The sequence below is a fragment of the Ceratotherium simum genome, chromosome 2 (genome assembly GCF_057802395.1).
Source record: "Ceratotherium simum simum isolate JZ-2026a chromosome 2, ASM5780239v1, whole genome shotgun sequence".
In the NCBI taxonomy this organism is placed as follows: domain Eukaryota; kingdom Metazoa; phylum Chordata; class Mammalia; order Perissodactyla; family Rhinocerotidae; genus Ceratotherium; species Ceratotherium simum.
The window spans coordinates 43,728,413-43,750,733 of NC_141901.1; the positions used below are offsets into that span (position 1 = coordinate 43,728,413).

Sequence of the window (22,321 nt, forward strand, 5' to 3'; positions counted from 1 at the left end):
ATATGAAGCTTGATATCAGGCTTTAAGAGGACACAACACTACTTCTGTGGGATCACTGCAAAAATGTGTCGCTGAATCTAGTCAAGAGGAACATCAGACAAACCCAAATTGAGGGGCATTCTAAAAAGTGAAGGGCTCTCAAAATATGCCCAGGTCATGAAAGACAAAGAGCCTGAAGGACTGTCACAGACAGGAGGAGACTAATGAATCATGACACTAAAGCAGTGTTGGATCCTGGACTAGATTCTGAAACAATAAAAATTTATTTTGCTATAAAGGACATTACTGACGCAAATGACGAATTTGAACAAGGTCTGTAGATACAGAGGCCTCAAGGGAACCAGGAGTTGAGGACAGGGTAGGAGGAAAAGATGATATAAGTAGGCATAAAAATCAGTCAAGGCAAGAGGGAATGCAGATTTCTAGTTTTATTGTGTCACATCAGGCTGGGGTATGCAAAAAGATAAGCTGAGGAGACACACAGGGTCTGAGCTTTGGGGTTCCCGGGGCAGCCACACATAACGGAAATATGAGGAAGGAGATCAGTAAATGGGTTTGGGGGAGAGGCTTTGGGCTCCTTGGATACCAGGGCACAGGGATCCTCTGGAACAGAGCTCAAAGGCCTCACCCAGACCTTTCAGCAACATGGGCAGGTCCAGCAGAAGGAGCAGGAGGAGGAGGAAGGATTTGACCATTTGCTGCCCTCAAGTCTGTTCTTCTTGGCTCAGGGTCACTTCAGCAGCAGCCTCCAGAGGACTGACGGCTCCCCTCGCCACAGCAGCTGGAGCCCCCCGAGGGCTGGCTGCAGCAGTCAGAGCTCTGGTGTCTGCGGCGGTGGGACCTGCAACACCTGTGGTGGCTCAGGCAGCAGCCGCCTCCCCCAGAACTACAGCAGCCCCCAGAGCTGGGGCCACAGCAGCCCCCAGAGCTGACACTGCAGCAGGAAGAGGCAGGAGGGCACTTTGGGGGGCATTTCGGGGTGGGGCACTTGGGAGGGCACTTGGGGGTGCACTTGGGAGGGGGCCGGCACTGCTGCTGGCTCTGCTGGCAGGACATCTCAGCGGGTGGGCGTTCAGGAACTAAGGGAGAGTCAAACAGCAAGTCAGACCCAGCACACAGAGGCCACCCTGCCCCTCCTTTTCCTTTCAGCATCATTTCTCGCCCCTCTATTTTGAACTGTTTAAATGGAGTCTTAGATAGTTAAACATTGGAAGTTTTGTTATTTCTAATGGTTGGGCAAATGCTCTCACAGTAACTCCTTGAGTCTCATAATTTCTGCTTAACATAGGAGGGAATTATTATGTCTTTTATAAAGAAGGAAACTGAGGCAAAAATCAATGAGAAAAAACCTGCCATAATTAGATATCTAGTAAGCAAAAGAGGCACTATCTCCCATCGTGTCAACTAGAATCCTGAAACTGTCCAGTCTGGAAACCAGTTCATAATGTAAATATTCTCTTGAAGAAAGAAAATTAAGGATTGCTTCTTAGAGTAACTTCCTAGGTGATTTTGTTCTGTAAAGACTTGGACATACAGATTGCAAATAGTCTGGGAAGCTGACTGGTCTCACTGGCTCACTTTCTTGAAGGAGCTGAAGAACAGTACTTTTGTGCATGTAGGGGATTTGAGCTCAGGTATCCTGGCTGGAGTCTGATGCTCTGCCATTTTCAACACACCAAGGCCTCACACTAATATCTTGGCACAATGATTTTCAACTTGTGTCTGCCTTCTTAGATTCTCAATTCCAATTCAGTGGGGGTTTTTTTGTTGTTAGTTCCGGGGAGCCAATTCCAACTTCTAGCGACCTTGTGTACAGCAGAGTAAAACCCTGCGTGCTCTTTTTGGCCATCCACTCGTCTTCCTGTGCTATAACAGATACTGCTCTGCTGCTATTCATAGGGTTTTCATGGCCAATTTTTTTGGAAGTGGTTGGCCAAGTCCTTCTTTCTAGTCTGTCTTAGTCTGGAAGCTCCGCTGAAACCTATCCACCATGGGTGACCCAGCTGGCATTTGAAATACTGGTGGCATAGCTTTCAGCATCACAGTAACACGTGGCTGTCACAGTATAACTAATGACAGATGGGCAGTGTGGTTCCCCGACCAGGAAGCTATACCCACAGCAGTGAAAACGCAGAACCTTAACCACCAGACCACCAAGGCTGGCTGACAGGTGGGTTTTAAAGAGCCCCAAAACATCCTCTGATTGACTCTTTCCCTATTGGTTAATAACTGTCTCCAGTTCATCTTTTCAAAGAGGGTCACGATTTTACTCTCAAAGTTGACGCCCCTTGTGAAAGCTGTCCTAGTAGAGCCTAATGGTCGGTGCTTCGATTCCCTCTGACCTGAGAGCCCAGCCAACTGGAGCTCAATTTGGTACAGCACAAGGGTCCAGCTGTCCAATTCTCCCTTGTGGTCCCAGGTGGCCTACTCCCCATGCACACCTTCCCTCAGTCTTCCTGAGGCCTCTCTCCCCCTGTCCACAAGGTCCCTAGTTCCCCATGGCCCTGTCCCATCTGCCCTCCTGCTCTGGTCTGAGCATCCGTCTGTGGCAGGCCCGTTCCCATTTCCAGTGGACACTTACCAGCGCACAACCAGCACAGGGTCCGGCAGCGCCGCAGGAGGGAGTGGATGGAGGTGCTCTGGCCCCAGACCCTTTTATCCTGGCCTTGGGCTCTGTCCCCAACCTGTGAGACAGGGCCTGGGCATGAGAGGACCGCCTCCTGCTGCCCACATGGGTCCTGTGACAGGTGATGACTGGTAGCTCCTCCCTTGGCTCCCTCCCTGGGGCCCAGAGCAGCTGCTCCCCCCTGAGAATAGGACTGCTTAGAAGTGGAGGCAGGGGAAAAAATCCCTACAATCATTCCCACCTTACTTTCCCTAGAGGGTGCCTGCCTTGCTTCATTTTGGAGTTTGAGTTCCCAAGCTCTCTTTTCTTGCCTCGCTAATCTTAACTCAGTGGCTCTGGACAATCGATTTAAACTAAGTTTCACAGAATCCTCCAACTCTTGATTATCTTATACGTGAGTGTGTATGTGTGTGTTTGCCTGTGCATGCATATGTATGTGTATTATAGCAATTAAGACACTAGTTACAGAGTCAGACAGACCTAAGAGAGAACCTTGGTTCTGCCACCTATTAGCTGCATGACCTTGTGAAAAATATCATATCCTTCTTGTTCTCAGTTTTGTCAATCTACAATAGAGATAATACAAAATTAACTGTCCAGGGGTGTGTGAGAGTCGGTGGGCTAATACAAAGGAAATTTCTGGTAGAGAGTTTATAACATTTAATATTCTCTAAACAAATGCCAATACACTCATTTTTTTAAAAATCATAACTGCCGTCTAATGAGAGCAGATCTGGTTAGAAAATACAAGACCCTTTTGTTCTGTTGACGTTATCACTAGGTTTTAATAAGAAAATGTGAATCAGGAATGAAATTTTCTACAGGAGGGAGAGAGAGATGACTTGATCTGCTAATTAGAGTGAGAATTCAGAGTTCCCAGGGGTCATATGGAAGAGCTAGTGAAGTCCACAGACAAGAAAGAGGACAGGTAATGAAGAGACGGTGAGACGGTGCAAGGCCGGGCACTGCCTGGTGTCAAACAGCCACTCTACGCTCCTAGTAGAGTGGAGGTTGGAGGATGTTTAAGAACAGGAATATCTAATATTTCAAATGATTTTTTGTCTCTGTTTTATAAGCCTCTCTCAACTCCTAGTATCTTAGGGCCTCAATTCGGTTATCTATCCGAGCACAGGCTTTCCTTGAAAGAAATATTGGTATTTTCACATTTTTAGGATATTGAAGGAAAGGGCTAGAGTTTACATCTAGGTTGGTAGTAAGTCAGATTAAACAATGAGAATAATTTATCAGGTGAAGGAGAATTCAAGCTAGAGATGATCACATGAAGAAAGTATACTTCCCTCCAGGCTTGGGGAAGAACTCTGGAATTCCTTAAATGTGAGTGAATGTTGATTTGATCATATCTAGGTCACTTTGTGCTGTATGAACCCTACTAGTATGTGGTTGAGATATGTGTGTGTATATACTTGTGTATATTTCTACTTAGAGATGTTACAGAGACTATGAGAGCGACTAAATATGTGAATGTATGATATTCACACACACACATATATATCTTACCATGTTTCTCTCAGCATCTGGTATTGCCTGGTGTCCAGCCTTCCCTAAATTGCTCTGCCTCTTATCTACCTTATTTCTCCTTTGTTCTGTTCCTTATTGGGTTTCAATTCCTCATTGAGTTCTATTCCTCACTGGGTTCCATCTCCCATCCTCAGCAATAATTGCCCCAGACTATTAAGGAAGTCTCATCTTGGGGTCCTCACTGGGTCCACGATGAGCCGCAATCTCTATTGACTGATGTTTGAGGCCTGTGTAATGCGACCCTTTGCTACATCTCCAGTTCAGGATTGCTACTTCCCTTTAAAAATGTTCTTCTTAAGCTGAAATGGCCTATTTTCTCTCATTTTAATTTGAACAAATTCTCTTTGAACAAATTCTCTTTGAATTTGTTTCTTTCTGTCAAATTCGCATGCTTTGTTCCATGATCTATGCACTTCTAAAACTGTGCTGTTCAAATACACCTTGCTGTGATATCCTTTATGAGTCTTTTCTCTCAAATGCACTTATAATAAACTCTCCTTGAGTCTCCAGCTTAGATCTTGTATGTTTGTATCTCTCACCAGCTCCTGACACAGGGCTGTTCATTCAATGGGTAATCAGTTTAAAAATTTATTCATTACTTTATGATTTAAGCTATAACATTACTTTGTGATTTAAGCAATCATCATCAGATTTCTCACTCTGAGATATTCACATTACAGTGTACTAGCCTTATCACTCTGTAGAAATCTGCCATTGAATTACCTGGTTATGGTTCATGTTGTTTCACAGAGTGTAGCAAGACATTGATTACTTAGCTCACATAGGTAATTTTGATTCAGGAGCCCAGCTCATCCATTCCAAGGATGATGAGACTTACAAGCTATTCTGTCCATGCCTCTGCTACCACAAAGGGCAGTGCTGAAAACATCAGTGAGTCTGACTTGGGTTTAGGTAACAAGATATCAGCAGGATGTAACATCCTGAGGACTGGTGTTAGATCTCAATGGCATGGGTACCATCCTAAGGAAAACAATGTGCACCAGCAAAGGATTGATTTTCTGAGAGATTATGTTTCTTGTGTCATTAGGCTCTCATAATCCCCAGAGACAGGAGGGAAGAATGCTGAGACCTGGTGAGAATTAATTCAGACTCAGTGAATTTTACTCTGTGTCCCAGATCCAGCACTACACACGTAAGCAAGTCTTAATTTGTTTCCTTACACTGCAAACTTCTATTTATAGTAGTAACAACAAATTAGTACTCCAAAATTACTAGAATGTGTACCTGATTATTTCCTTATAAATAGTTGAGTAAAATATTTTGAACATGGCAAAAAATATTGATAAAATTCACCACATGGTTAAAAAACAATCTGCCTGGCAGAAAGTATCATTAAAAAAAAAAAAAAAGATGAGAAAAAATAAATAACTAGCTGAGGAAAATAAAATATACAGGTCAGTAATAGAATTAAAATCCATAATAAACAGTAAGTTCTTACAATTTTACAGTAAATAAATAAATCTATCTACAAATGAATGGACAAAACACACAAAAAAATAGCTCAGAAAGAAAGACAAATGACCAATAAATTTTGAAATTTATTATTCATGTTTGTGCATGCAAATAACCAGAGAACTACATGTAAAACAAGGATGACTTTTCAGGGATGCAGTCTGTCAGATTTATTCCTTGATATAGAACTGGAAAAGACTTAAAATAGATAACAAAACCCAGTATTGCTGAAGGTGATCAAAAAAGGGTCTTCTTCTTGTGGAAATATAAATTGACATAACCACCTGGATAGAAATTTGGTGATTCATTATTCAACAAATAATTATTGCTGTGTATGGAAACTAAAATTTAAAATTAGCATACCCTTTTACATAGCAATTGACTTCTAAGAATGCAACCTAAGGAGAAAAGACTTGATAGAGAAAAGATATGTGTGTAAGAATGATTACTAAAGGAAATTAAAATAATAGTAAGAGCTAGAAAAGTTGCAACATATAAGATCAGAATACAGAATAAATTAGATTTATATTAATCAATAATAAATAATTAAAAAATATAATTTTAGGAATTGCTATTTTAAATAAATAACAAAAAATACATAATGTCTAAGCATAATTTTAGTGTAAAATACTTTTGATAAAATGACAAGACTCTATTAAAAGGCATTACAGAATACCAAAATGAATAGAGATATACCATATTCATGGATGCATACAAAGGAAAATTATCATAAAATTTGACAATCTTTCACAAATTAATGCATATATTCGATGAAATTTTCATCAAAATTCTAATGATGTTTTGTTTTGTTTTTCTTTATTTTCATTTGTGGGACATGACAAGCTAACCCTAAAGTTTATATGAAAGAGCAAAAGTCTAGTAATCACCAAGACAATCTTAAGGAGGAGAACAAAATTATGGACCCTGTGTGATTATATATCACAAGTGATTATACACTTATAATAATTACAGTAGCAGGATATTCTCACAGGGATGACAAATTGTCATTGAAAAGAATGACCAATCCAATTACAGATCTACACATATGTGGAAAGTCTCTTAGGACTGAGGAGACACTCAGATTAGTGGGGAAAGTAGACTATTTGATTATGATATGGAGACGACTGATTATCCATTTGGAAAAAAATATTAAATATAAAACGTACAAAAATTCCTTTCTGGGTTGAATAAAGACCTTAGTTTTAAAAAGAAAACAAATTTTTACAACTTTTTTTATTGAGGTAACATTGGTTTACAAGATTATATAAATTTCAATTGAACATCATTATATTTCTATTTCTGTGTAGACTACATCCTGTTCACCACCCAAGTCTAATTGCCATCCATCACTGTACACATGTGCCCTTTTACCTCTTTTGTCCTCCCTCTTCCTCCTTCCCTTCTGGTAACCACCCATCTATTCTCTGTGTCTATGTGTTTGTTTGTTGTTTACAACTTTTTACAGAATACAGAAAAGAATACATTTCTGAGCTTATGAATGGTTAAGATCTCTTAAAATCACGAAAAGTGCAAACAACATAGTGAATATTGTAGAATTATAGATATATTAAAAATAAAACAACTGTTCATCAAACGACACCATTAAAAAGCAAACAAGAAAATAATTTGAGGAAAGACATTCACAACTCATTTAAAAATAGTGCATTAGTAACCAGAGTATTCAAAGAACACTTTACAGATTCTAACAAAAAGAGACAAATAGAAAAATAATTTTTAAAAAAGAATAGACAATTTACAGAGGAAGAAACCCAAATGACCAACAGACACATAAAAGGATGCTCATGGTCATTACTGAGCAGGAAACACATATTAAAACTACAACGTTAAACCAATTCACATGCAACAAGTGGCAATTATTTAAGTTTAGCAACAATGTGTAGGAGGAGCGAATCTTATGTACCATAAGTGGAAATAGAAATTGACAAGAACAAATTGGAGAGATTGGCATGATCTAAAATCCAGCAGTTCCACTTGAAGGCACTTAATTTAGAGTGTCTGTCCAACATGTGTGCAAGCAGACACACACAAAAATTTCCATAGCTGCAACATTTATACAGCAAATAGTGCAAACAACCTAAAAGCCCATCCAAAAGAGATAGGATAACAAAATCATGCTATGCTCATAGAGTGAACACTATACAGTTTTAAAAATTAATAAACTATAGCTATATAGGTCACTTCAAATAACTCTCAGAAATAATGTTAAAGAAGAGATCAAGTTACAGATGAGTACCTCAAGCATGATGCTATTTTCATTAAGTTGAAACCACAAGCTATAAAACATATTGTTTCAGGGTTACCAGTATGGAATAATATATGAAGGAGTGCTTTAAAAGCTTGGTTTAAATCAGATGGTATGTAGTCATTAAATTAACATTGGGGAGACAAGGGAAGTGTTGGGAGTGTTGGGAGGGGGGAGTTCCAAAAATGAGAGGTGAGAACCTTCAAGGCAGGCACCCTCTGGGGAGAACAAGGTGGGAGTGATGGTAGGGATTTTCCCACCCCACTTGCATTTCTAGGCAGCCTTATTCCTGGCTGGGAGCAGCTGCCCTGAGCCCCATGGAGGGAGGCAGGTGAGGAGCTGCCAGTCATCACCCTGTCACCGGACCCATGTGGGCAGCAGGAGGCAATCCTCTCATGCCCAGGCCCTGCCTCACACACTGGGCACAGAGCGCAAGGCCAGGATAAAAGGGCCTTGGGACCAGAGCACCTCCATCCACTCCCTCCTGAGGAGCTGACGGACCCTGTGCTGCTTGTGCACCAGTAAGTGTCCACTGAGAATGGGAGTGGGCCCTCCACAGAGGGATGCCCAAACCAGAGTGAGAGGGCAGGTGGGGGCATGGCCTTTGCAGTGTGTGTGGCGGGGGGCGGTGTGAGAAGAGGATTAGGTTGCATCCATATTGGCAAAAGAACAAGTCTCAGGAAAGCTGAGGAAGGGAGGCAATGAGGAAGGCTAGGAATATGAGGAGGAGATGCATAATTGTGACTTAGTGCTCTAGAGAAACCAAATTAATGTGTTGTTGTTGGATCTCTGGTCTGAAGGATTTGCAATATTGACCATCATACCAACCTATAACCATTTTCAAAATGGGAGGATTATCTTTGAAAACATAATTGTCCCTCCTGGAAAAGTTGAGATGGGAACTGTGGTTCTCAGCCGGTAAGGAGGAAATCATAGCTGACAGACCTGTTTTAAGAATTCAGATTAATGGGTCTGCAGAGTCAAGTAGACACAACCCAAATGTTGGAGCTGAGGTATTTGTTTTAGGTGAGTGTCTGCTGAGAATGCAGGAGCATTGGACCTTATCAAGGCCTGGGTGCCAGTCCCAGTTCACATTAACTGACACTGTCCCCCAGCTAGTTCTCCCAGGCAATCTCCAACATTCTTTGCAATTGTGAACTTCTATATCCCCACAGGACAAGATTATCTACGACATTCTTCAAGAGGGAATGACTGATTTCCCTAGAGAAATGATTTCATTTCTAAACTACTTCCTAGATTAATTGTTTCCGTGATACTTGTGGTGTAATTGCAATAGAAAATCTGCTCTAGCGACTAGATATTTATTTGACTTTGAGAACATTTCCTTCACATCTTGTGGTCTCAATTTTCTAATAATAAAAGAGTTGAAAATGCCTCATAAGAACATTGTGTTCAAAGAGAGGATATGAGAGCATTTGGGCAACTATTAGAAATAATGAAACTTCTAGTGCTTAATTTTCTAAGACCACTTTAGACAGTTCATCAAAATAGAGGAACTAGAAATGATACTGAAAGGACAAGGAGGGGCAGGGTGGCCTCTGTGTGCTGGGTCTGACTTGCTGTTTGACTTTCCCTCAGCTCCTGAACGCCCACCCGCCGAGATGTCCTGCCAGCAGAGCCAGCAACAGTGCCAGCCCCCTCCCAAGTGCACCCCCAAGTGCCCTACCAAGTGCCCCACCCCGAAATGCCCCCCAAAGTGTCCTCCAAAGTGCCCTCCTGCCTCTTCCTGCTGCAGTGTCAGCTCTGGGGGCTGCTGTAGTTCTGGGGGAGGTGGCTGCTGCCTGAGCCACCACAGGCGTCGCAGGTCCCACCGCTGCAGACACCAGAGCTCTGACTGCTGCAGTCAGCCCTCGGGGAGCTCCAGCTGCTGTGGAGAGGGGAGTGGTCAGTCCTCTGGAGGCTTCTGCTGCTGAAGTGGACCCTGAGCCAAGAAGAATAGACTTGGGCGCAGCAGATGGCCAAATCCTTCCTCCTCCTCCTGCTCCTTCTGCTGGACCTGCCCATGTTGCTGAGAGATCTGAGTGAGGCCTTTGAGCTCTGTTCCAGAGGATCCCTGTGCCCTGGTGTCCAAGGAGCCCAAAGCCTCTCCCTCAAAGCCATTTACTGATCTCCTTCCCCGTACTTCCATGAGTGTGGCTGCCCTGGGAACCCCAAAGCTCAGACTCTATGTCTCTCCTTAGCTTATCTTTTTGCATACCCCAGCCTGATGTGACACAATAAAACTAGAAATCTGCATTCCCTCTTGCCTTGACTGATTTTTATGCCTACTTATGTCATCTTTTTCTGCTACTCTGTCTTCAACTCCCACTTCCCCTGAGGCCTCAGGATCTATAGACCTTGTTCAAATTTGTCATTTGTGCCACTAATGTCCCTCATAGCAAAATAAATTATTGTTGAGTCAGAATCCAGTTCAGGATCCAACACTGCTTTAGTGCCATGACTTATTACCCTTCTCCTGTCTGTGACAGTCTTTCAGGCTTTCTGTCTTTGTCTTCCTCTTTCATGACCTTTCATTTTTGTAGAATGCCCCTTAATTTGGTTTCGTCTGACGTTTCTTCGTGACCAGATTTGGTTAAGCATCTTTGCAGAGATCCCACAGAAATGGTTCTGTATCCTTCTTAGAGCTTTACTTTTTAATTTGTCAGATATATTTTTATATTAGGGACATTAATTCCTTACCTGGCACATGTGTTGTATTTTTCTCTAGTTGATTGTCTTTTTGCTTTATATGGGGGTATTTTTTGCCTTATTATTAAATTTCTATATACTTTATCAGTCCTTTCCTTTATATATTATGAGATTTGTGTCATTCTTAAAATACCTTCCCCCCACCTAATAATTAAGCAATAATCATTTATATTTTCTATTTCTTTAGAGTATTGTTTCATCATTTATAATTTAAAAGAAAGACTTGAAGGGAAGAAAAAAAACCTAAAATTTGTTAATGCGCTAGTTTGTAGCTCAGAAGGGTGGAGAGTGTGAAGGCACAGAGAAAAATTAATTCAGTCTGAATTATTTCCCATACAATCTCAGCAGTGCCCCCTCCAGCTCCCTGAGAAGGTCAGAGATGACAGTAGAAGAGATAGACCCCTTGAAAGAATAAGCGTCTTCAGAAAGCCTTTGCTAGTCAAACGTGTTTATTGAATGATCTCAAAGCCATTGATAGCTCATAGCTAAGGCCACAGGGTCAGTCAACGTGATGTAGTTGTAACCATGCTGCCGACTCATCCCCTAAGTTCAAGAAGATTGATAGTTCGGGTGCTGCCCTGCCTTAAGGCAGAGGCATGGACCAGATGACCTCTTCTCCCCATCATCAGGGTGCATTCTGTTCATTGGGAAGCAGAATAGAAATTGGAGAAGTTGTGCAGGGTCATCCTGCACAGAGCCTTGGACGTCAGTCAAAATGCTGGTCTTGATCCTGAACATAGCGTGGAGCCCTAGATGAGCCTTCCTTAAAAGTCAGAAGTAATGATTCCTGGAGTGGGGGGTGGTGGAGAGAGGACATGTTTGGATCCTAGTGAAAATTAGAATCAAGGAGAAACCATTACAGATGCGAGGCAGTGGAGCTTCAGGGAAAGTTGTATACCTTGAGATACCTGATGCTGAGAATAATAGACAAGGTGGATTCTATATCTGTATCTGTATCTATATTTATATCTCTATTTGTAACTGTCTACATATATATAATATATATTATTATATACATATATACACATATGCATAGAAACACTCATGTATACACACACACACATTTGTCTGTAGATATATATATACATATAAAATCAGTTAAGCAGTGTAAAATATCCATATTCTTGTGCCCATATGCATTTCACCAGATATTGGTTCTCCTAGCCCACTATGACCTAGGTATAGATATTATTGAGTCATGTATACCTCATCTCAGGCTCTGGAGAATTATTTTGGACACTTCTGGAGGGAGTACTTTCTTCTCATAATTACTCCCAATTTGCCTTAATCTAATTAATTTGCTTATTTTTTTAATAATGTTGCCCTCTAGACATGGAAGGACCACGTGCTACAAATCAAATTAACATCAATCTTTATCTTAATGCCCTACAAATGTTCAAAAAAAAACAAAAGAAACCTCAAGGAAACCTTGTGTCCACATAGGCACAAAGCTGTAACACTAGGGATTGCTACTGAATCCCAAGCCCTCCTGTTCCATAAGGTCTTCCTGCCTCCTCGACCCATAGCTCATTTCCATAGAGTCCTTCCCCTACATACGCCCCAGGCTTGAACCCTCCCACTGTCTCTTCTCCTTTCTGCTTTCTCATCCACAGGCTCACTCTCTTCCCGTGTATATGAACCTTGGAAAACAAATTCTCATTCTACTGTGTAAAGCAATGCAGCTTTTCTCCCTAGCTCCTCCACAGGGATATTATCATATGAAAATGTGTGAAAGACCTCAGTTGAAAAAAATGGTCATTTTAAAATCCAATATACCTTTCCTAGAAAATAATTGTGATCTAAAAAAAAAATCCACTCCCTTTTGATTATCGACCAATAGATAGTTCATTTATGAGAGTCCACTGTGTTACAGGACCTTTTCCAGACATTTCCCTTCCATGATTCTGTTGACTCTCACAACACCGTTGAGAATAATTTTTATCACCTATTTTAAAGTTGAGGAAACCGAGAATGAGAGTGTTAGGTGACTTTCACAAGATCACACAGCTAATAAGTGGCAGGACCAGGATTCTGTCTGAATTGTGTCTCACTCCTAATCCAGGCTTTTAACTGTGATGGCATAGACACACACACACACACACACACACACACACACACACACACACACACACAGCATCTGCCAGGGTGGCTGGGACACAAATGGAGATATTTTGAGGCTTTTGTGAGTCTTAGTTCAAAGCAGATCTTCAGAGAAATAGGACAGGAGGGAATGAAGGGATGGGGAGCCCAAACTCCAAGAAGGAGGTGTGAGGGCCAGGCAGCTGTAAGGAGAATGAGGTGACACTGATGGTGGGAATGTCCTGGGCCCCCATGAGGGAGGTGGGGGAGGAGGTGCCAGTCTTCACAGGTCACAGGACCCATGTGGGTGCAGGATGAGGGTTGTGTCATACTGGAGTCCTTTCTCACACACTGAGGGCGGAGCTCAGAATAAGAGGGCCTCCTTGATTCTGTTCCACTATGAGATCCAAGAAAATCCTCTCCCATTCCCATAAATAGTTAATATTGAATCATTAACAAAGTCTTGTTCAGAGCTGCATGCTATTTATGAGGAGTCCAAAATCTTACTGTGAAATGTGAATCTGTGTTCTATTTCTAGTTTAAGCATTTGCCACCCACCTTCAGAAATACTCTGAAACTGATCTAGATTGTTCCTGGACTTTGATTATACCTCTCTCTGCGCTGCACGTCCTGGCTGTTGTCCTGCCATTACAGTGCAGCTCAAATCCCACCTGCTTTTTTATCCTTCATGTGACATATCACTCAAGTGAGATTATAATAAATTTCTTGACCTCCTGGCTTGGGTCTTATATTTCTGTACCTCCGTTAGCTCGTGGAGGTACAGCTATGCACAGAGGAGTAGTTAATGATTTTGAAATCCTATTACTGGCATTAGCGCTGACTTTACAAAAGCTGTTCCTTATGACTTAGGTCATCCTCATAGGAGACCACACTCTGAGAGAGGCACAGGGAGGTGTGATGGCCACATCATCCTGAGAGATCTGCCCATGTCTCACCTGGGGAAGACATTTGTTCTCTTGCTCAGGTTGTTCCAAAAGGCTTAGTAATGGGGAAATGGTCAGGACATGGATTCCTGCTCCTGATTTCTGGGATCATGAGGTTGAGATGTCATCTGATCCATGCCTCTGCATCTATGCAGGACAACACCCAAACTGTCAGTTGACCTGACTTGGATGTAGGTGATGAGTCAGGAGCATAGTTGTGTCATGAAGATGAGATTTTAAGCCTTGGCTATGAGATCTCATGGCTTTGCTAGCAGTTCAGTATAAATATTTTGACCAGCAAAGCATTGGCTTTCTGAGGTTTTCTATTGTCAAAGTGTCTGCTTCCTCCCTCTTTTTCCCAAGCAGAGTACCATGCAGATGTTACCAATCCTAGGGGAGGACTCTAAACCCTTCTGCCCACTGCATCTTGATGTTGCTGTTGCCAAGGGAAACACAACACGGTCAAGCACTGGATGGAACAACATTTTACTCACACAGAGAAGAGACAGCAAGATCGGCTTCAATAGTGGGCATCCATCCCCCATGGCCAGCAGGTCTCTCCCAGGGACCAACAGAGGGCAATTGGCCTACCTGCACCCCTCTCACATGGCAGTGGAGGAACCCTGCCCCTCCCCTCAGAGGACAGATTTAAGTGGGGTTGGCCAGGTGCCATATGATGCACATGCTTTAAGCAGAGACAAAGAACATGCATTGAGCCTGGAACAAAGAAAGATGTTCCACACAAGGTGATAAGCCCAGCAGAAGCTGTGTGGGCTCTTTATCTCTTGATAGGGAAGTGTTCCAGGCCCAAGGGCCATTTTATGTGCCTGAGTGGGGATTGAAAGACTGTACACGTGAGACTGCCTTTCCCAGTACTTTTATATTGTCAACTTTCCACCATCTCATGGAATGGAAGGAAACGTTGCTGAGCTGTATCCAGAAATATTTCAAACTGAGAAATTGTTTTTTCTCTGTGCTCCAAAGAAAGCATCCAGCAAATTGATTATCTTTTTTTTTAATTTTCTCTATCTCTACAAACTCTTTAAACAATTATAAATGATAAAGCAATACTCTTAAAGTCTAGAAGAAAATTCAGTTACTAATTTAAATAGCATCTTTTAAAGTTATATTTTCTGAGTGTTGCTGGTATTGTAATTTTTTTATATTTATCTCATATGCTGCAACTTCTAAATTTTTGCAGTGAACGTTCTTATGCAACCATTCTTTCATTTTTATGTTTTTTTGTGTGTGTGTGAAGAAGATCAGCCCTGAGCTAACATCCATGCTAATCCTCCTCTTTTTGCTGAGGAAGACCGGCTCTGAGCTAACATCTATTGCCAATCCTCCTCATTTTTTTTCCCCAAAGCCCCAGTAGATAGTTGTATGTCATAGTTGCACATCCTTCTAGTTGCTGTATGTGGGACGCGGCCTCAGCATGGCCGGAGAAGCGTGCGAACCCAGGCCGCCAGTAGCGGAGCATGCACACTTAACCGCTAAGCCACAGGGCCGGCCCCGTTTTTATGTTTTTATCTCATTTGGCTAAATGCTAAAACAATTTTATGTAAAATGGTAGATTTATTTTAAACTTTAATTCATCTACCCCAGTAAATATTTGTTGAATGAATGAATGAATGAACCACCCAAATTATTATGCTAATTCGCATTCCCAATAACAAAGCGTTAAGTAGCTTTTGTACATAACCCCACCATGAGTTTTGTGAGATTTTTTAATCTTTAACAATATATTATGAACCTAAAATCTCCCTTCTAAAAAAATGAGCTATATTTTTTCTTTATTAGTGAGGTAGAACTGTTTTTCCAATCTGAGTGGAAATTAGAATTATTTCTTTTTTTTAATTGATTATTCATGACTTTTTCAAATCTTTTATAGGAATGTTTACTTATTTACTCCTAATTTATATGAACTCTATGTTTATTAGGGATATTAGTCCTATAACTATTATATGTAATCTATTTTTCCAAGTTAATTATTTTTATTAAACTTTATTTTTTTAGAGCAGTTTTAAGTTCATAGCAAAATTGAGGGGAAGGTACAGAGATTTCCCATATACCCACTGCCTCCACACATGAATAGGCTCCCCCATTATCAACATCCCCCACAAGAGAGGTACATTTGTACAAATGTACATTTGTACATTTGATGAACCTACACTGACACATCACTATCACCCAAAGTCCATAGTTGACATTACTGTTTACTCTTGGTGTTGAACATTCTATAAGTTTGGACAAATGTATAATGACATGTATCCATCATTATGGTATCATACAGAGGATTTCCCTCTAAAAATTCTCTGTGCTCTGCCATTCCTCCCTCCTCCCCTCACCCCCTCAACAATCCCTGGTAACCACTGATCTTTTTTTACTGTCACCATAGTTTTTTCTTTTCCAGAATGTCATATAGTTAGAATCATACAGTATGTAGCCTTTTCAGATTGCCTTCTTTCATTTAGCAATATGTATTTATGGTTTCTGCATGTCTTTTCATGGCTTGATAGTGCATTGCTTTATAGTGCTGAATAATATTCCATTGTCTGTGTGTGTTACAGTGTATCTATCTATTCACCTCCTGAAGGACATGTTCGTTGCTTCCAAGATTTGGCAGTTATGAATAAAGCTGCTCTAAACATCTGTGTGCAGGTTTTTGTGCGGACATAAGTTTTCAACTCCTTTGGGTAAATACCAGGGAGTATGATTGCTGGATCATATGGTAAAAGTACATTTACTTTTGTAAGAAACTGCCAAACTGTTTTCCAAAGTGGCTGCACCATTTTGCATTCCCACCAGCAATGAATGAGAGTCCTTATTGCTCCACATCCTTGCCAGCATTTGATGTCGTCAGTGTTCCAGATTTTGGCCATTCTAATAGATGTGTAGTGGTATCTCATCGTTGTTTTAATTTGCGTTTCCCTGATGACATATGATTTGGAATATCTTTTCATTTGTATTTGTACATCACCTGGTGGGGTATCTGTTAAGGTCTTTTGTCCATTTTTTAATTGGGTTGTTTGTTTTCTTACTGTTGAGTTTTAAGAGTTCCTTGTATATTTTAGACAACAGTCCTTCATCATATGTGTTTTTTGCAAATATTTTCTCCCAATCTATGGCTTGTTTTATCAGTCTCCTAACATTGTCTTTCACAAAGCAGAAGTTTTTAATTTAATGAAGTTCAGGTTATCAATTATTTCTTTCATGGATTATGCCTTTGGTGTTATATCTAAAAAGTCATCGCCATACCCATGGTCATCTAGGTTTTCTCCTATGCTATCTTCTAGGAGTTTTATAATTTTTCATTTTACATTTAGGTATGTGATACATTTTGAGTTTATTTTTTGAAAGGTATAAATTCTATGTCTAGATCCATTTTTTTGTTTGATTTTTTTGCTTTGTTTCGTTTTTTGTTGAGGAAGATTCACCCTGAGCTAACTTCTGTTACCAATCCTCCTCTTTTTGCTAAGGAAGACTGGCCCTGGGCTAACATTTGTGCCCATCTTCCTCCACTTTATATGGGACGCCGCCACAGCATGGCCTGACAAACGGTGCCTCGGTGCATGCCCAGGATCTGAATCCAGGCCGCCAGCAGCAGAGCACATGCATTTAACCACTATCTGGCCCTGGAAAAATTAAATTCTAAATGGTGGAAAGCATCATTAAAAAGATAGAAGGATACAAAATTAAGTTGGTGAGAAACTCAAATCTTTCCCTCTGAATCAAGTATAAGGCAAGGAGGTCCCTTCTCACCACTCGTTTTCAACATGATCCTGGAAGTTCTAGCTAATACATTAAGACAAGAAATGTAAATTAAAGGTATACAGAGTGAGAAGGAAGATACAGTGTCATTTTTCACAGAAGACATGATCATCTATGTAGAAAATCTGAAAGAATCAACAAAAAAATCTCCTGGCACTAATAAAGAATTATAGCAAGGTGCAGGATACAAGGTTAATATGCAAGAACCAATTGCTTTCTTATATACCAGCAATGAATGAGTGGAATTTGAGATTAAAAATATAATGCCATTTACAATGGCACTCCCAAAAATGAAGTATTTAGTTATAAATCTAACAAAATATGTATAAGATATATATGAGGAAAACTATAAAACTCTGAAGAACAAAATCAAAGAAGAACTACATAAATGGAGAGATAGTCCATGTTCCTGGATAGGAAGATTCAATATTGTCAAGATGTCAGTTCTTCTCAACTTGAGCTATAGATTCAATGCAATCCCAATCAAAATCCCAGAAAATTATTTTGAGTCTCAATAAAGTGATTCTAAAGTTTATGCAAAGGGCTGATGTTCCTCACAAAAAAAAAAAAAGGAATTTAATTTTTCCGTATTTAACCACACAGATTGCATGTATCCAAATTTTCCTTTACATATTATGGATTATGAGTTATTAAAACGTTCTCCAAATAATTATTAACTACCAACTACATTTTTAGTGTGTTGATTGCATTTGTAGGTACACGGCTGTGTATATTTGACAAAACTCATTGAATTGTACACTAAAACTTAGTGACTTTTATCGTGTGTAAATTGTACAGCAATAAAAGTGATTTCAAAATTTTAAAAACAAGGATTTACTCCATATATGTTTGTGTGTGTGTGTGTGTGTGTGTGTGTGTGTGTGTGTGCATGTATGCATGTATATTTAAACTGAAGGAGCAGTCAGGTGGAGATTTATTAGGAGATGGGTGGGGAATGGGGAGCACAGGAGTGAGGAGATGATGGTGGGAATAAGGATGATGTCTGTCTCCTGGCCATGGCGGAGGGACAGAGTTAGACATCTGAAGAGAACCAGAAGTTGAAGGAGAAATGATCACAATTAACGCTGCTTCAGGGCCTGGGTTAAAAGGGAAAACAAAGAATTAGGGAAAAATGCAAATATACAAAAATACAAACTTTTCTCTCCTGACTCTTGACCCTGTCCTCTGTCCACTGAGGCCTCCACAGCCACTAGCAGAGGAGAAAGGAGAATAGAGCAATGGTGACAAAAACAGGAAATTAAGTCCATCTATAATAAGTTAGTGAGCAGACTCCATATTTATTGTTTCAATTCAGGCAGCAGACTACAATAGCATAAGCTGTATAGGGACATGGGGTCTGTGTTTTGGGATTTCCAGGGCAGCCACAGACATGGGGAAGGAGGGCAATAACTGGGTTTTAGAGAGAGGTTTTGGGCTTCTGGACACTGGGGTAGAGGGATCCTCTAGGTAAGAGCTCAAGTTTTGCTGGGACCTCTCCGCCATTCAGGGAGCTCAGGGGGAAGAGAAGGTCAGGGTCCACTTCAGCAGCAGCCTCCAGAGGACTGACCGCTCCCCTCTCCACAGCAGCTGGAGCCCCCCAAGGGCTGGCTGCAGCAGTCAGCGCTCTGGTGTCTGCAGTGGTGGGACCTGCGACGCCTGTGGTGGCTCAGGCAGCAGCCACCTCCCCCAGAGCTACAGCAGCCCCCAGAGCTGGGGCCACAGCAGCCCCCAGAGCTGACACTGCAGCAGGAAGAGACTGGAGGGCACTTTGGAGGACACTTTGGGGGGCATTTCGGGGTGGGGCACTTGGGAGGGTACTTGGGGGTGCACTTGGGAGGGGGTTGGCACTGCTGCTGACTCTACTGGCAGGACATCTCGGTGGGTGGGCAGGAGTTCAAGAGCTGAGGGAGAGTCAAACAGCAAATCAGACCCAGCACACTTTTGCCCCTTCTTGCCCTCTTAGCATCACTTATAATTATAGAAACATAATCTCTTACAGTTTTACTACTTTTTGTGGTCTTCCCATACTCTTGCACCATCTCTGTGGAACCTCAGCACAGCCTTGCAAGTCAGACAAGCACTTTCATCTCTTATACAAAGTAGTAAACTAAGACCAAACAATGTTCCAAATATGTCCAAGAGTCTAAAATCTTGTAAGTAGAGATGGAACTGATTCCAACTAGGCCCTCCAAATCTGAAATTGTCCGATTTATAGGCCACTTACTGGAATATTATTTCTTAAGGGAAAAATATAGTAACCGTTCCCTCTTGTCATAACTTCCAAGATGATTTTAATCTGTAAGGTCAGTATTGCAAATGACCTTGGAGATTATCCGCCTCGGTAAACTCATGTTATTAAAGAAGAGACAGATAAACCTCTCAATTACTACAGACCTTGGACTTGAAACCTGACCTCCTGATCTCAGTCCAGAGCTCAGGTCTCCTCTCCCCAGCTCCTCAACCTGATGGGTTGGCATAGTGACTCTCAGACTTCCTGTGTCCTAATCAACATGGGAAGGTTGTAAATGCATTCCCAGACCCGTGGATATGTGGGTTTAATAAGCCCAAAGGAGCCTGAGGTCCCTGTCCACACCCTGCTTCTCCTTTGCAGTCAGAGACAGGGCTGTATTTTCAAAGATGAACTCCCTCCTGAAATCTGTCAGAGTGGAGCATGGTGGCTGTTCAGTGTCCCCATACTGAGAGGCTCACCCACAACAGATCAACTTGTTTTCTCCAGAGCCAAAAGGCACAGCCACCTAGCTCTTCTCCCTATGTCTTCAATTGGTGCCAGACCCCTCCCACACCCTTCCCTCAGTCTTCCAGAACCCTCCTCCTTTGACACAGTGGCCTCCTTCCCACAAGGTGTTGCCTCACTTGCCCTCCCACACTGGTCTGAGCATCTCTCTGTGGAAGACCCGTTCCCATTCCCAGTGGACACTTACTGGTGCACAAGCAGCACAGGGTCCAGCAGCGCCTCAGGAGGGAGTGGATGGAGGTGCTCTGGCCCCAGGCCCTTTTATCCTGGCCTTGGGCTCTGCCTCCAACCTGTGAGACAGGGCCTGGGCATGAGACGATTGCTTCCTGCTGCCCACATGGGTCCTGTGACAGGTGGTGACTGGCAGCTCCTCACTTGCCTCCCTCCATGGGGCTCAGGGCAGCTGCTCCTGGCTAGGAAAGTACCTGCTTAAGATGGGGGCTGTGGTGGGTGGAAATGAACACCACCATTCCCAGATTCCTTGGGTGCCTTATTTTCTGTGGCAATGGCTCTCTTCACAGCCTTCTATTCACACCTATAGACCCTAGTCTCACAACTCTTCCTTTCTTTTCACCTTAGATATGAATTTTCTATCTGGACCTCTGGATCTAGATGGCTTGCTGTGAAAACCTACATGCTAAGTTGTGTGTGTGTGTGTGTGTGTGTGTGTGTGTAGCATAGTGGTTGAGAAAGAGGCCTTAGAGACCTCAGCAAAGTATTCAACTTCTTTAAACCTCTGCATTCTGATCTTTTAAGTGGAGATGATGATAGAAATACATTCTTTGCAAGCTCTACAAATTAATTAAGATGGCAAAGGGGAAGTAGGCAAGATAGTATGCAGTACTTGGTAACATTCAGGAAATGGATAGATAGATACATAGGTAGGTAGGTAGGTAGGTAGATAGATAGATAGATAGATAGATAGATAGATAGATAGATAGACATAAAGAGAAATAGTTGTAGACATGGATTTTTAATGGACAGTGGGAATTTTTCAAACCACAGATTCCTTGTAAAGTGGGTGGAACTTGTTCAAACTAAATGCCATTTTTATCCTCCTATATACCTCAGTGAGTTTGGCTTTATGAATGTAGAACTAGAGTGACTATAGGAAAAGAGGACTGAAGATAGGCATATTGCACTAAATTATAGCCTAAAAAGAATTTGCAGTTTCCTGGGGCAAATCTGAAGACATGAGGTAAAATAGAAATGAGAAGGATGAAGAGAAGGGAGCAGCCACAGAGGTGGCCTTAAAGTTTGACTTGAAGTGGTGTCGCTGATGAACTTAAGAACAGCCATATTTAATCTTCAATTTAAAATTGTTTGCTTGTTGCAATATAAATTTCTTGTGTTTCTCATGCTCAAAAATAACCAAATGAAAATTCTAAAAATGAAAAACACAATATCTGAAAAAATGAATATGTTCAAAATTAAATATAATGTCAAAAAGTTATTGGATGATCTTAACAGGTTGTAAACTACAGAAGAGCAGATTGGTGAACTTGAACTTGAAGAAGTTACCCAAACTGAACTGAAAAGAGGGGAAAAATATTGAAAAAAAAATGAACAGATAATTGATAATCTGTTGAACAAAGGAAAACTGTCTAATATACATGTATTTAGAGTCCCAGAATAAATAGAATGAGAGGAAATATATTTTAAAATAATGGTCAAAATTTTCCAAATTTCATGAAAACTATCAACCCATAGAACCAAAAAACTAAGAAATCCCACACAGGATAAATAAAAAGAGAGCCAATAAGTGGTACAACATGTCCAAAGAGAAGATACAAATTAGTCTGGGAAAATAGATGAAAGAGAGAGGAATTCTGAGGAAGTGTTTTGGGAAAGATTTGTCAAAGAGGTGTGATAGGATAGAAGCTTCAAAAGGTGGTGAGACTTCAGTCTGTGGAGATGGTGAAGAGGAGGTTGGAGGACATTGATTGGAGAAGCAGTGTGAGAATTTTTGTGGGGCAGGATGATGCAGGTGGTCTTTGTGAGCAGTGAGTGGTCCAACCTGAGTAGAATGTAGGGCCTGTGTGATGGAGTGGGGAGGGAGAGTGAGGCACAGGCTAAGGCTGAAAAGAAGACCAGGACCAGGTTGTGGGGAGGACATCGCCAGGGTCGGTCACTTGGGTTTTATTGAATGTTCACCAGAAATC

General features: G+C 41.4%; 3 protein-coding genes across 3 annotated transcripts; 1 reads left to right on the forward strand and 2 right to left on the reverse strand.

The window, feature by feature from the left end:
- Positions 1-735: 735 nt before the first annotated feature.
- Positions 736-1,056, reverse strand: LOC147917935 (late cornified envelope protein 1E-like). The gene has a single exon (XM_087417726.1). The coding sequence runs from the start codon at positions 1,054-1,056 to the stop codon at positions 736-738; it is 321 nt and encodes a 106-aa protein (XP_087273852.1).
- An 8,467-nt stretch (positions 1,057-9,523) lies between these two features.
- LOC106802784 (late cornified envelope protein 1E-like) lies at positions 9,524-9,835 on the forward strand. The gene has a single exon (XM_087417735.1). It carries the CDS (start codon positions 9,524-9,526, stop codon positions 9,833-9,835), a length of 312 nt encoding a protein of 103 aa, XP_087273861.1.
- Positions 9,836-18,945: 9,110 nt separating this feature from the next.
- Positions 18,946-19,278, reverse strand: LOC106802783 (late cornified envelope protein 1C-like). Its single transcript, XM_087417744.1, is given in 1 exon segment — positions 18,946-19,278. A coding segment is annotated over 1 exon segment (333 nt).
- Positions 19,279-22,321: the final 3,043 nt, after the last annotated feature.

Excerpts from the sequence above, each read along its gene's own strand:
- LOC147917935 (XM_087417726.1), bottom strand. The coding sequence starts at position 1,056 with ATGTCCTGCCAGCAGAGCCAGCAGCAGTGCCGGCCCCCTCCCAAGTGC.
- LOC106802784 (XM_087417735.1), top strand. The coding sequence starts at position 9,524 with ATGTCCTGCCAGCAGAGCCAGCAACAGTGCCAGCCCCCTCCCAAGTGC.